This window comes from Genypterus blacodes, unplaced genomic scaffold (assembly GCF_046128005.1).
Source record: "Genypterus blacodes isolate CSIRO-AG114 ecotype Tasmania unplaced genomic scaffold, CSIRO-AGI_Gbla_v1 ptg000291l_1, whole genome shotgun sequence".
NCBI lineage: Eukaryota > Metazoa > Chordata > Actinopteri > Ophidiiformes > Ophidiidae > Genypterus > Genypterus blacodes.
Genome location: NW_027467082.1, coordinates 329,830 through 344,376, shown reverse-complemented (window position 1 = coordinate 344,376; position 14,547 = coordinate 329,830). Strand labels below are relative to the sequence as shown.

The 14,547-nt window shown below is 38.2% G+C and overlaps 1 gene segment (V, D, J or C); it reads right to left on the bottom strand.

The window, feature by feature from the left end:
* Positions 1 to 4,073: 4,073 nt before the first annotated feature.
* Positions 4,074 to 13,299, bottom strand: LOC142987994 (immunoglobulin gamma-1 heavy chain-like). The segment is given in 9 exon segments: positions 4,074 to 4,139; positions 4,332 to 4,474; positions 4,933 to 5,271; positions 5,382 to 5,687; positions 5,820 to 6,104; positions 6,225 to 6,521; positions 7,427 to 7,486; positions 12,796 to 13,122; positions 13,223 to 13,299. Coding segments are annotated over 9 exon segments (1,812 nt in total).
* Between the last annotated feature and the right edge of the window lie 1,248 nt (positions 13,300 to 14,547).

Sequence of the window (14,547 nt, the reverse complement as noted above, 5' to 3'; positions counted from 1 at the left end):
TAAACCACAACGCTTCTACTCCAACTGTTATCTACAATCATTTCTTCAATTATCTAACATATATATTTTTTCAAATAATTTCTTCTATGGAAAAAGCTCATATTGCACATCAACAAGTGGATTGATTTCACATTAATAGAGACATAACTTTCAAGGATTGGAACGAGTGTAGTAATATAATATATGTAATATTATTTTCCCATTAAATCTCTATTATGATATTACTTTTCACACTTATGGGTAGTTGCTAACTGGATTTTGTTAACTTTGTGCTCAATAACAGTTAAGTTGATGAACTGATTCCTATCTTATTCATTGTTAAATGTAATACATGTGCTTGATAATGCACTCTATGTGAAATCGTACCAAATGTGTCACAAATTCTGCATGGACTCACTGTCGCTACAATTTTACCTGTTAATCAGACAAAAGACAAAATCCCATCAGTGTAGTGAATTTAATCATACAACTGACCTCTACTAACATAAAACATACCCCCAGATTCTTTGTGAGTACAAAGGAGGAAACTCATTAAAGTCAACAGGTTTTTGTCATGCCATGTATCACTGTGGTACCCAGTGTATACACAGTGACACATCCTCATACAAAAACCTTTGGCCTCCTCTTGAATCCTCGAATGTTGATGTGTGGCAACGTTTTCTTTTTTCAGCAGGGTAAATTATTTTGTAGTACCTTTGTTCCACAATAAAAGTCATCATACTAAATGTAATATGACTCTAGTTAAGGAAATTAAAAATAAAATGCAATTTTCAACTTTTGACACTTCCTGTATAACTATAGGTTAAATTCTGCTTTATTAAACCTAAGCAACTATTGTCATGTAATAATAAACTATTATCTACTAACATTTCTTCTTTGGAAGAAGCTCATATTGCGCATCAACAACTTTCAAGAATTAGACCTAGTGTTGATTTGCATTCTAAAACACTTCAGAGAGGTTTTGATCACTGTGTGAAGCACTGTGGGTCCCCGTGTACACAGTGAAACAAAGCACTGCCAAAACCTGCTGCACACTCACAACAGTGCCACCATCATTCATCCTTTCATTCACATGCATTTACATGTAGTTACTGTAAAACTGAATATTATCATCAAAGACAGCATCTTTTGTTTTATTTGTAGTTTTGTTTGTTTGAAGGAACATTTTATTGTTTTTCAATTACACAAATACATTTTTGTTTTAGAAATACATTTGCCCTAAAAAGGAAATCACATGAGGCAACATTTAGAGTTTGTTCATTGCTTAACATCGTAGCTATTGAAATCTTGCAGTGCTGTTCTGCTGGTACAATCGAAATAACTCCGAACATTACACTGAATTACACTGAAATATAAATGTGAATGCAATGTGGAGCAAAAAACATGCAACTTAACTTGTCTGATTTGTGTTGTGCACATAACTGCAGGGGAAAGCGATTCTCAATTGAACTGAAATGAGTCATGCTCATCATTTATTCTTTTTATTCTTTACATACTCTTGATTAACAACAGCAGACGTGACACAATTGTTGTCACAACTTGGTTTTTGTTATGGTGTGTAACACTGTGCCACCCCACCCCACCCCACCACAGTGGCATATGGGTGTGCAAAAACCTTGGCACACATTTTTGGATAAAGGAGCGAGGAAACCGATGCAATCACATCAAATTGAGAGATTCCAGGTCACCTATACCCACTTGGAATAGGAATAGGAAACCAGACCACCCAAAAGATGATAACCGGGCCGGGTTTGACCACAGGACCTTCTGGTTATGAGGTACGCGTTGGGACCAACCTGGATTATTTTTAGAATCCTCATTTGGAGCAGACAAGGGTTAAGCATTTTTAAATGTGAGACATCAGCGTTATGATCGACATCTTCGTGTTCTGGTCTGAGCCTTGATCTTGGGCCTCCTGGGCAGCGGTCAGCTACAGATTGCAGCAGCTTCTATTTTTTTAGGCATATATAAATACACAGAGACTGGCCAAGAGGTCAGAAAATATGTACGGTCTTCCTCTCACTATACGATTCTACTGATAAAACCAAATCACAAATATGTGATGAGCCAGAGACTTTATAGTAGTTATATGTACCCATAATGTTTGTATTGTGTTGTTGTATTTCTTCTGGCTGTGCTTTAGGATCTTCAGTGTCAATTAAAGCTTGAACACTACTCATAATTACATAAGTGTCGTGTGCTTTTCTGACCTTCCTGTGCTTCTTTCTTTCTTTTTAAAAGCTAAAAGTAAATAAAATTATAACTTAACAAAAAATGAAATAGACATGGTCAGAACACTAAAATGTCCTTGATGTCCAAATTCTGTAATTTCTCACACTCTACAGTTACACCTTTTTATACTAACTGGGAGTATTGGCTCATTAGAAGTATTAGTAAAAGTAGTAGTCTTGCTAAAAGTACTGGTAAAGGTACTACTAGTTGTAGAACTGGTATGAGTATTGTTTTATTGTAATATTGTTGTATAATAGTAGTACTAAAAATACTTGCAAAAGTCCTCATAGTGGTAGCAGTCCTAGTATGAGTACTACTACTATGAAACGGTTGGCTTGGTCAGTTTGGTCACTGTTTTGGCAGAGCTTGGACGTCCTGGGCCTCTGGCCAGTACAAGTACCTATACTAGTATAAGTAGTATTAATACATTTTAATGACATGATCGTTTGCTGTGGATTAACATGTGTATGAAGTATGCACATGGATGTATTTTTTTTACCTATCTGTCACTTTTAATCTAGCTAATACTGCCCCCTCCTGTACGTCAGGGCCCCTGTACTGGTGAGTCACTGGTGAGGCTTGTGTCAACACAGTCATTACAAATATATAACCGTCATTCTATATTTGTTATGACTCAGCACTGAAAAATACATTAAGAACAGGATAGATTGCACCCTTTTTACCCTGAAAATGTTTTATTTTGGAGACAAACAAAACAAGAATTTTAAAGGAGCAATCATTTATTTTAGAAAATTATTCTAAAAGCTGTATAAATGTATTTATTATGTATTTAGATCACATAAATTATTATCATGATGATTTATAGAACAGAGACGTTTGTGGAAAAAAGCTCTTTTTTTTGTGAGACTAAATGTTTTGTCCAGTCTAGCAAAACATGAAAAGTCTAGAAGTCCAATGAAAGCCAATAAAAAAGAAATTACAATTACAAAGTCTACTGCCAGCACCGTTCTATTGTAACTGCCTGATGCTGATGTGACTTTAATTTTCATCCACTCCATTTGTTGGTATCTTCCATGTTGTCATGCAGCAAAGCATCTTAAAATGAATGTGTAGATTTCCTTAGTAACTGTTCTCACCACTAAAAAGGAAAACACATCAAACATTTATCTTATACGCTCTAAAAACATTTATTATGCCATCCAGTTCAACACAACGAATACATCTAAGCTTAAATATTGCACATCCACTACCATACGCTGTAGTCAATGTACAAAAGAATAAAAAGAATAAAATACCATATGTATATGAAGATCTATCTATGCTATGGCTGTCATATGTAATTGCAGTAAGACAATCAGCACAAACACTTGATATACCAATGGACACACACCAAAGGATGTTTGTCTTGTTTCGAGGAAGGTTATTTGTAGCTCTGACTGTTTGTGTGTGGGGTGGGGGAGGGAGGGGAAGCTCTCTAGGGAAGATATCTTTAGAAGCCACAGGAAACACAAATACCTCCTTCACTTAACTGATAACAGAAGTGAGAGCACAAAAGACCTCAAAAGCATTTACAAAGACAGTATCATACCAAGTTGGAGTCATTTACACGTTTGAACACATGTTACATCTGTATTCAGTTGTCTCTCCCCCTTAGTTTAAGAAAGCCCACTTACAGACATGGCCATAAAAGCCCAATAATAAATGTGGTGATATTTACTTTACAAACTGCCACAGATACATCTCATTTACATATCAATGGAATGTTAATTAACAAGTTGAAAGTTGTTACAAAAACTAAATCATTCCTTAGCAACATTAGGTTTGGGTATCATTTCATATAGGAAATATAGGTAACTTTGTTTTGCTTGTTTTTCTACGACTTCCATTTGTAAAAACAAAAAATCCAAAATGCCGATCGGCTACGACTCCCTTTACTGTCTCTGCATCTGAAAGAAACAACGAAAATGTAGTTAAAAAACAATTTAAAACTACAGCTAAACAGTTACAAATAAAAAGCAGTCACCCTCGCACTCGTGATTAACCCCTGCAGGCCCCCCTACAAATCTACAGGCTGTCCCCGTCTGTCCCATATTGTTCTTCTTATTGGTGCTAGAAGCTGCTTCCTGTCATTCGTTTACCTTGATCAGGCTGAATATCATGGTATAGGAGAGAGAGAATATGAAGAGGAATATGAAGGACGAGGCTGTGGACCACAGACTGCTGAACTCATCATAGTCCACGTCATTGTCTGTGCAGTTTAGAGCACAATCCGTAGGCAGCTCTACGAAGGAGAAGGTACATGAGATTAGCTGAGGTATTCTGTAAATGTGTATGTGTGTGTGTTTTATATTAGTGAAATTATACCAGAATTTAATCTTGGAATATGTATTATAGTATTTATAATATAGCAATTAAACTACTTGCATGATCAGCATGTGTGAAACTGAGTACAGTATGTGAGCTCTCTGCTGACACAAACCTTTCACTTTCTTTGCTCTTACTTTGCATTTAAGTCAAATCAAGGACATTCAACAAAAAGCGTCTCCATGCTGCAACATTTATTGAAACACGTATCACACTGACAATGCAGTGACTTGCACAGGTACAACATTAAGCACATAACACGACGACAAAAACCAAAGTGACACGTACAAAGCCATCACAGAGTGAACGTTTTCCACAGAGAGACAGAAGGGCAACATACACAAAAGACCACGTCTAAAGGTGAAGCCTATTTACTTTCACATGTGTTACGCTGCTCCTTAGACACTCCTCTTGGTTTGACAGCATCTTTGGCGCCAGCATACCAAACATTGCAGGAGAAAACTACATTCTTTTCCCACTTTTCCTTGGTGGTGGTGTAAACATTTGTAACCGAGAAGCCATTTTGGGTCTCCCTTGGTGGGAAGGTGATGCCGTCAGTGTAGCTCCCAGTCTTATTGCCAACTTGTTCTGACCAGGTGATGTAGTAATCACACTGCGAGGCACTGGAGACCAGACACACCAGACTGACGGAGCCTGATTGGCTGATTTCCTCCTCTGGAGGCACATAGACTGTTACTTTAAGGTCCTTTCCATCTGAAACAGATATTTGGTTTACCATGGAGGCTGATATATGAGCCTTATGCCTATATGACATGTCTGTGTGTGTTGTTTAGTGAGTATAGTAACATCAGATGGCAACATACCTCCTTTGTGGAGAGAGAGATCTTGAATAACTGGTGTCATGTCCTCCCACAGGGCATAACAGCGGACTTTGTTAACAGTGGCCCAGTCTCTGCGAATCAGCGTGTTGGTTTTGCTGTAAAGTTTTCCTTCCTTCTTTAGCGGTGGATTTGTATCACTGCTGACATTTTGCCCATCAACCTGCCAACTGATTCTAGTGTTGGATACAATGTCGTTGTCCACTCCAGTAATGGTGCATTCAAACTCTGCCTGGTTGTTCTTGAAGATCATGTGTGCTCTTGGAGGATGCAGTGTCATTGTCACAGGAGCTACAGGAGGGAGTGACAGAGAGAGAACACACGTCCATGTCCACATGACAGGAGAAAGACACCATTCTGTCCTAATCCTTTCAATGCTATATAGATTACTTTCAGATAGTGACAACCTGGCTCATACTGTACCTGTTGAGGCTTTCTTTGCAATGGTTTTTCCACTGTGAATGACCTCACAGCTATAGACATCGTTACTGTCCCACTCTGTCTTGTTGACCTTCAGGACACTGACAGCAGAATGGAGGGAACCCGTTTTCAGGGTGGACCACTTGTTGAAACCATTCAGCTCTTGGTTATTTTTCTTCCATTTGACTGACAAGGTTACAGGGCGAAAGGCTTCAATCATGCATATGAGGGACTGGGTATCTCCATTTGGCACTGAGAGTAAAGTTACTTCTGGGTGAAATACAGAATCTGAGAACAAGGGGAAACATAGGTATAGAGGTCATTCATTGTCAGATATAAATATCAAAATGATTGTCTTCAATGAGTATATAAATCTTAGAAAGACGTAACATTTTTACTATCACATACTTTCTACAGTCACTGTTTGAGGGGTTCCTTCATGATTTACAGAACAACGAAAAGAGCTCCTGGAATCCCATTGAGATCTCGCTACGTGGACCAGGCTGACCCCCGTATAAGCGCTGTTCCTCATAACCGAGGGATATTGTTGAGAAGACAATTCGCTGCCACTGCTACTCGTCCACTGAAAAGTGACAGCTTCTGGGTAGAAGCCATATGCGAGGCATCCCAGTGTGATTGTATTTCCAGCCCCAGTGCTGCATTGATGCAAAGGGACCACAGACGGTGGTGTTGTTGGGGTTTGAACTGTGTAAAGAAGTTGTAAAAGGTGTTATAACACATGAATACAAAGACATCTAAATTGTAAAAAAAGAAAAGAAAACTAAATGCACACAGATATTTACATTCAAACACAATTTATCGAATCTCTCAAACTGCATTTTTGTCACTGTAATCATATCAACAATATTAGTATCACTATGTTTCAACATGCATCTGCTGTAGAGATCTTTGAAAAATTTGGAAATTTCAATTAATAATTTCACAAATTACAATTACAATATACATTTGAAATTATTAAAAAAAATGGATTAATGGCAAGTTGCAAAAACAGAAGACATATCAAATCAAAGTTATTTTTGATTTAAATAAAGGAAGATTACTCAAGAAAAACATTAATGTGACACAGTTTGATCGACGTCCACAGGACAAACAATTAATTATTTGAAAATGTAACGTTTTCAGTGAAATAATTCATTGAAAACGTTCCGATGATCAAGTTTGACCTGTAGTATATTTGCACTTTGTCGTTTTAAAACAAGTTTCTTGAAAATATTTACTTGCTGGTGTCTATTCAATTGTTAAGTGAAGGACGTGTTTTAGATTTCATATTTAACAACTATTGTTTACACACAGTATACTAAAGAAAACAAACTAAAGGATAATAAAGGCTCTACACAGATGCAGACATTCATCACCAGCAGTTACATTTTACCTTCATAAATTAATATCAAACTGTATAGTTACGGGTTTTTTTTCAGCTTTCTAAAAACCTGTTGCATCAAATATCTTTCATCTGTCTAACCTTAACCGAAAACCACAAAGACACCAAATCTGCTCTCTACCCTCAGGACACTTGACCTTGACACTTTCAAGGCATAAATGTAAAATATCCTGGTGAACAGTAGATATTCTGATCAAACGTGACTTACCTGAAGAAACGGTGACTTTGGTCCCACGACCCCACAGGTCAAAGTAACACAGTGATACATCTCCATTCAGTGCTTGAACAAAAACCCTGAGCATCTAAAAACCACACTAAAACTTCAGTAAATGCATGAAATAAACAGTAACATGGTTTATCATGTGGGTAATATAATATATTACAGTCATCCTAAATGTTTTAATGTTTTATTGATACATGAGCAGATCTATAAGTAACATTTACTGGAAGACGTATTCTTTTATCTGTGTAATAACCCAAACTTTTGCCTACTAAATAACTCACAAACATCATGACATAAGCGTTACGTCATGATATAAAGACAAGATACACAAATATGTTTTTCCTCTCCGATTTTCTCATCACAAATGTGCATAAACTTGAGGTTTTTGCACTTTGGTTTTTGTATAGGCATCTTTCTTAGTGGCCCACCCCATAGTGCCACAATGATACACACTGATACAAAAACCAAACTCCACTGGAAATCTCTCATGCACAGTGTTTACAATAGTGATATACTACACAAACTACAGTATATAGAAGGATTAAAAGACATATTTCTTACCTCGAGGGCTCTGCTATAAATAGAACATTTTTCAGTTTTCAGTTGAGCTCTGTTTTCCTGTTGTATAAGTGTGTAGCTTCCACACACTCACAGAGTTCTGCTGCTGGGTGCTGACTGTAGCTAAAGAGCATACTGTATACAAGAAACACAAAATAATGGATGGATATTTGGGTGGATGAGTGGAAAGAAAATGTAGGAATAGACTGGCAGGAGGTCGAGCGGTTAGACATGCAGACAGACAGATGGATGGGTGGGTGGATGGGTGGGTGGGCGGGTGAATGCTCTGTGCTTGACTTGACAGAGTACAGGAGGGTGAGAAATTTTGTGAGACATTTACTAAGTCCAGAATGTCTATAAACATTAATTATCATTTACACTTAGTTTATCATGTTTGTGACTTGACAGAGTACAGGAGGGTGAGAAATGAAGGATTTTGCACAGCTGCTCAATCTACTCCAGTCACTGTGGCTCTCAAGCACAATAATAAACAGCAGAGTCTTCAGTCTTCAGGCTGTTCATCTGCAGATACACCTGGTCCATGTTGTTGTCTCTAGAAATGGTGAAGCGGTTCTTCACAGACTGGGAATACGATATAGTGCTACCACTCGGAGCAGAAATGTAGGCGATCCATTCCAGTCCTTTCCCTTCAGCTTGTCTGATCCAGCTGATATCAGCGCTAGAATCTGATATTCCTGCATATGTACAGGTCAGTTTGTGAGAGTCTCCATGCTGCTTTACCACTGCTTCAGACTGAGTCAGAGTCTGACTCCAAACACCTGCAGAGAAAACAGCTTGATGAGAACAAAACCAAATAACCTTAACAATGAATGAAAGATATGTTGCGTCCTTCACCAGTCAAAGCTGACAGCATTAGAAATGTGACACACGTAGATCATCAGAACTTAGAGATGACTTGAGCTTCTTCATAAAGAAAAAAAAAACATGATAGATCTTATCCTATAATTGCATGCACAATGTCATGTTAAATGTTTGCTTCAATAAAAAAAAATAGCACAAAAAAAATAAAAAATAAAAAAATAAAAAAATAATATACATGAAACATTTTTTGCCATATTTCGTTTGAGTATAAAACTTGAAGTAAATAAATCTATAGAGTATAAACTAGAGAATGAGATACAATATACATAATGACATTTATGAGCTGGTACGTTGTAATGTACACATAATGAATAAATAATAATGTATCAAAATAGATTGTTAATGTATTTTCAATTGTTATTGTGAATGAAGTACTGTGTCTTTTTCCTTTTTTAGATAAGAGCAACAATTCCACCGACACCACCTGAGGAGGTGCAGTGTCAGGAAACTATGTGGATTATAAAGGAAGAACATTATGGACTTGTTGTGTTTTTAACATGAACTCAGTTGTTTCTGAGGTCATTTTATACAGCTGAAGCTTTTCATGATTGAAGACAGTGAGTGTTCTCAAAGTGTGAGTTCAGTAGGATTTTGTACAGCTGCTTCACAACTTCAGTCACTGTGGCTCTCGAGCACAATAATAAACAGCAGAATCTTCAGTCTTCAGATTGTTCATCTGCAGATTCAGCTGCTGTCTGCTGTTGTCTCTGGAGATGATAAACCGGCCCTTGACTGACTGAGAGTAGTAAGCAGTGCTACCACTATGAGTAGCAACCCACTCCAGTCCTTTTCCAGTAGCCTGTCTGATCCAGCCCATCCAGTAGCTGCTGAGTGTGAACCCAGAGACTGTACAGGTCAGTTTGTGTGAGTCTGCAGGGTTTTTAACCACTGCTTCAGATTGTGTCAGAGTTTGAGCAGCAACACCTGTCAAGATAATAAAAGATCATTATATACATTGAAGTGCATTCTTGACATCATTGGAAACATCAGATCCAGATGTGTAGAGCTTCACCTGCCCAGCAGACAGCTAAAAGCAGCAGTCCTGTCCTGTAGTCCATCATGCTAAAGTGTGTGTCCACTGTTCTCTGTCAGCCTCTCTGCAGTCACATATGTAGAGGAGGAAGACATCCAAGTTTTGCATTGACTCCTCCTCGCAGGGAGGAAGGACACAACTGGACTGGACTTTGCTCTCAGTTGCTGTTTAGTCAAAATGTAGAACAGCAAAATTACTTTGTGTTCATGTATTTACATATAAGAAACATACAGGATCTTTTTCTACACAAAGCCTTTGTCACACAGCACAACAGCAAAGATCACTCGTTGATTTTTTTGTCATTTCATGGCCATCAATGTACAACAAACTCAATCTACCCTTCATAGGTTTAAACAGGAAAATATGTTACATTTGAATCTGGAGGAATGAAACTATTCTCTAAACTTCTGTCTCCAGTAAAACATTAGAAAATAATAATAATAATAATAATAATAATAATAATAATAATAATAATAATAATAATAATTATAATTATAATTATAATTATAATTATAATTATAATTATAATTATAATAACCATAACATATTAGTACAGCTCAGCTTCATGGTGAAGTTTTGGATCAGTTCATCTATTTATTTGTTTATGAGGCAGTGTTTGGTTTTGTGTAATTTACTGTTTTCATTTCTACATTATGTATGCTAATTACACAAACAAATCAATAGTTCAATATAAATAGTTTGGAAAAAAGAGAGTGGGTCATGATTAAACTACTCTGATGTCAAATAACTGACAACAACTGACTAACATTCCAGTGCTTCAGCTAAATAGAGGAAGTGGTTTGTGTATGTTGTCTCTGTTACTGTTTCCCACTGTGTTCCTCCTGCACAGTGATACACTGCAGTGTCCTCGGCCTTCAGATGGTTCATCTGTAGGTAGACTTTCTGGCTGGAGTCGTCTCTGGAGATTGTGAATCTGCCCTTGACTGACTGGGAGTAATAGATGGAAGTACTACCTGTGTGTATGTAAGCGATCCACTCTGGTCCTTTACCCGCAGCCTGCCTGATCCAATTCCACCCTGAGCTACTAAAACTAAACCCTGAGGTTGTGCAGGTGAGTCTGTGGGATTCTCCAGGTGTTTTCAGCACCGGTCCAGACTCGGTTATGCTCCAACCTTTAACACCCGTGCAAACAAACAGAGCAGCGAGCAAGAGCGTTAGCTTCATGTCAGCCATGTTTACAGCGTGCTTAGTATGGCTTCAAAGCAATGAAAGCCCTTTAAATATGATGGGAGCTGTCTCCCTCACACAATTTGTTTATTGCAAACTCCTCCCACATCTCAGCCAGCATCTGTGATTCCATGCATCTGGAGCAAAATATCATGCAAAACAAAAGAACATGTGAGTGTTTACAGTGGTGGTGTTATTAGTGTTGGTTATTATATTGTTCAATATCAGGTTCTGGTTGATTTTCACTTAATTCCTTTGCCTAAATATGAGAGATATTCTTAATTTATTAACTCTATCATCTTTTGTTTATCTGTTCATGTGGACATTTCATTATCAATATTTTCCTAAATATGCGATATTCATTTTATTTTTTATTCTATATCTTATTCCAGCTGTAGCTCTGGTTAGTATTTTGGGCTTAAGAGGGAGAAATATAAAACTTTGTACAGTATTTAAGGATTCAAAGAGCTGTCAGTGATGTGAGACAGTGAGTGTTCTCAAAGTGTGAGTTCAGTAGGATTTTGTACAGCTGCTTCACAACTTCAGTCACTGTGGCTCTCCAGCACAATAATAAACAGCAGAGTCTTCAGTCTTCAGATTGTTCATCTGCAGATACACCTGCTGTCTGCTGTTGTCTCTGGAGATGATAAACCGGCCCTTGACTGACTGAGAGTAGTAAGCACTGCTAGTATCATGAGTAGCAACCCACTCCAGTCCTTTTCCAGGAGCCTGTCTGATCCAGCCCATCCTGTAGCTGCTGAGTGAGAACCCAGAGACTGTACAGGTCAGTTTGTGTGAGTCTGCAGGGTTTTTAACCACTGCTTCAGATTGTGTCAGAGTTTGAGCAGCAACACCTGTCAAGATAATAAAAGATCATTATTTACATTGAAGTGCATTCTTGACATCATTGGAAGCATCAGATCCAGATGTGTAGAGCTTCACCTGCCCAGCAGACAGCTAAAAGCAGCAGTCCTGTCCTGTAGTCCATCATGCTAAAGTGTGTGTCCACTGTTCTCTGTCAGCCTCTCTGCAGTCACATATGTAGAGGAGGAAGACATCCAAGTTTTGCATTGACTCCTCCTCACAGGGAGGAAGGACACAACTGGACTGGACTTTGCTCTCAGTTGCTGTTTAGTCAAAATGTAGAACAGTAAAATTACTTTGTGTTCATGTATTTACATGTAAGAAACATACAGGATCTTTTTCTACACAAAGCCTTTGTCACACAGCACAACAGCAAAGATCACTGGTTGATTTTTTTTGTCATTTCATGACCATCAATGTACAACAAACTCAATCTACCCTTCATAGGTTTAAACAGGAAAATATGTTACATTTGTATCTGGAGGAATGAAACTATTCTCTAAACTTCTGTCTCCAGTAGTAAATAACAGTAACAATAATGATATAATATCAGTACAGCTCAGATTGATGTTGAAGTTTTGAATCATCAATCTCTCCGTCTCTTTGTTTATTTCCAATAACTTAACTAGTTTTTATTGTGGTTCACTAAATTGATTCTTCAAGATAATCATTGATAGATTCATATTTATACTTTAATAATTAAATGTACAAAATGAATACATTATACCTTAAATGTGTGTATATAGTGTATGTTGATGCAACATGAAGTACTTTTGTGAGATCATTTCCCTGCTTGTTGTCTGTGGAGGTTTGGTCACAGCTGCTCCACTGTCTTCAGTCACTGTGGCTCTTCGAGCACAGAAGTAAACAGCAGAATCCTCTGCTGTCAGGCTCCTGGCCTCCAGGTACTGAGTGCTGCTGGGCACATCTTCAGTCAGCGTGAAACGGCTTTCAAAGGAGCTGCTATAGCTAGCAGAGTTTGAACCTGAGTTCATTCTTGCCATCCACTCCAGAGCTTTCCCTGGTCTCTGCCGTATCCAATGAATATAATAATCTGTCATGTCAAACCCAGATATGACACATGACATCTTCACTGTCTCTCCAGGTCTCTTTACCTGAGAGGGAGACTGGTCCAGTTTGATGTCACCTAACACTCCTATAAGCAAAGAAAAGGACATCCATCAAATGTTAAACTCTCATGTGAGTCAGTGACACAGAAAGCTTAAAGTGTGTAACTACACAAATCCCTGACTTACCATGAAGAGTTACTAGAAAGAACAAACTGCACACAATCATCTTATAAACAGTGTGATGAAGAGTTTTCTGCTCAAAGTTCCAGTTGTTCTGTCACAAATGTCACTGGTTGTTGGTATATAAAGAAGGAAGAGTTTGCATAGACCGCCCCCTACAGGTTTAAATAGAGGAACATGTTACACAAACAAGTTTCACTGTTCAGATCTCAGATGATGATGTGTGAGTCACAGCTTTTGTAGATATCACACATGTTTTTGAGTTTTTGGACAAAGATTAACAGTTTCATCATAGTTTCATTCAGATGAGTCTATGATCAACCGCATGTTATCAAAGATCTGTTAATATTGGGGACATGAATCTGTAATGCACTCGCACTTTATTGATCTGGACTACAAGAAGACAGACATCAATAGTCTCCTATCATTCACTTCTTTATTTGTCAGGAAGAAACACAATCACACTAAGTTTTGCTTTGTTTATTCCTCTGTGTCTCATTGGGACAAACACACACAGCTGCATTCAGTCCTCAGTCTCTGCCCTGAAAGTGCTGCTTGCACAGGATGTGTCTCCAGCTGAGGGGTTTTTGTGCAGGTCCACTGATGGTTTGTATCATTGTGGGTCTCTGGCACAGTAATACACAGCAGAGTCTTCAGGCTGCATATTCTGTCCGTACAGAGTCGCTGTGTTGGTGGAATCATCTAAGGAGATACTGAAGATGTTCTTTAGTGAATCTTTGTAGTATGAAGTTGATGATTGTTTCATTCCAATCCACTCCAGTCCTTTCCCTGCAGGCTGTCTGATCCAAGCTGTGTAATAGCTGTTAACAGAATAAGAGACCTGACAGGAGATGGTCAGACGTTGACCTGGCTGCTTACTCACAGAGCCTGGCTGTGTCAGCTGTTCACACTTCACACCTGTTTAAAAAAGAAATATGTGTGAGAAATTAGCCAGTTCCTTTGCAAAGGGAGAAATGCTGATGCAGTCCAACTCTGAGACACTCACAGCATCCAGCAGTCAGCAGCAGCAGCAGCAAAGTCACACAGAACATGATTGTGTTGGAGCTGAAGAGATGGAAGCTTCTGTTCCTCTTTAACCTCCACTGACAGGCGGATATGAAGTCTTTATATCTGAACATGGAGACTGAGTCATTTACATACTGAGCACATGACACACTGACGTGAATATAACAGAGAAGCAAATGGATGAAGTAGATTTGAGTCATTTGCAGAAACAGCTTACTGAGCTTCACTGTAACACTTCACTTCAACCTGCTGTCTGCTGGTATTACAGCCAGCTTATGATACTGCAGACTGTGTCAGACATGTTA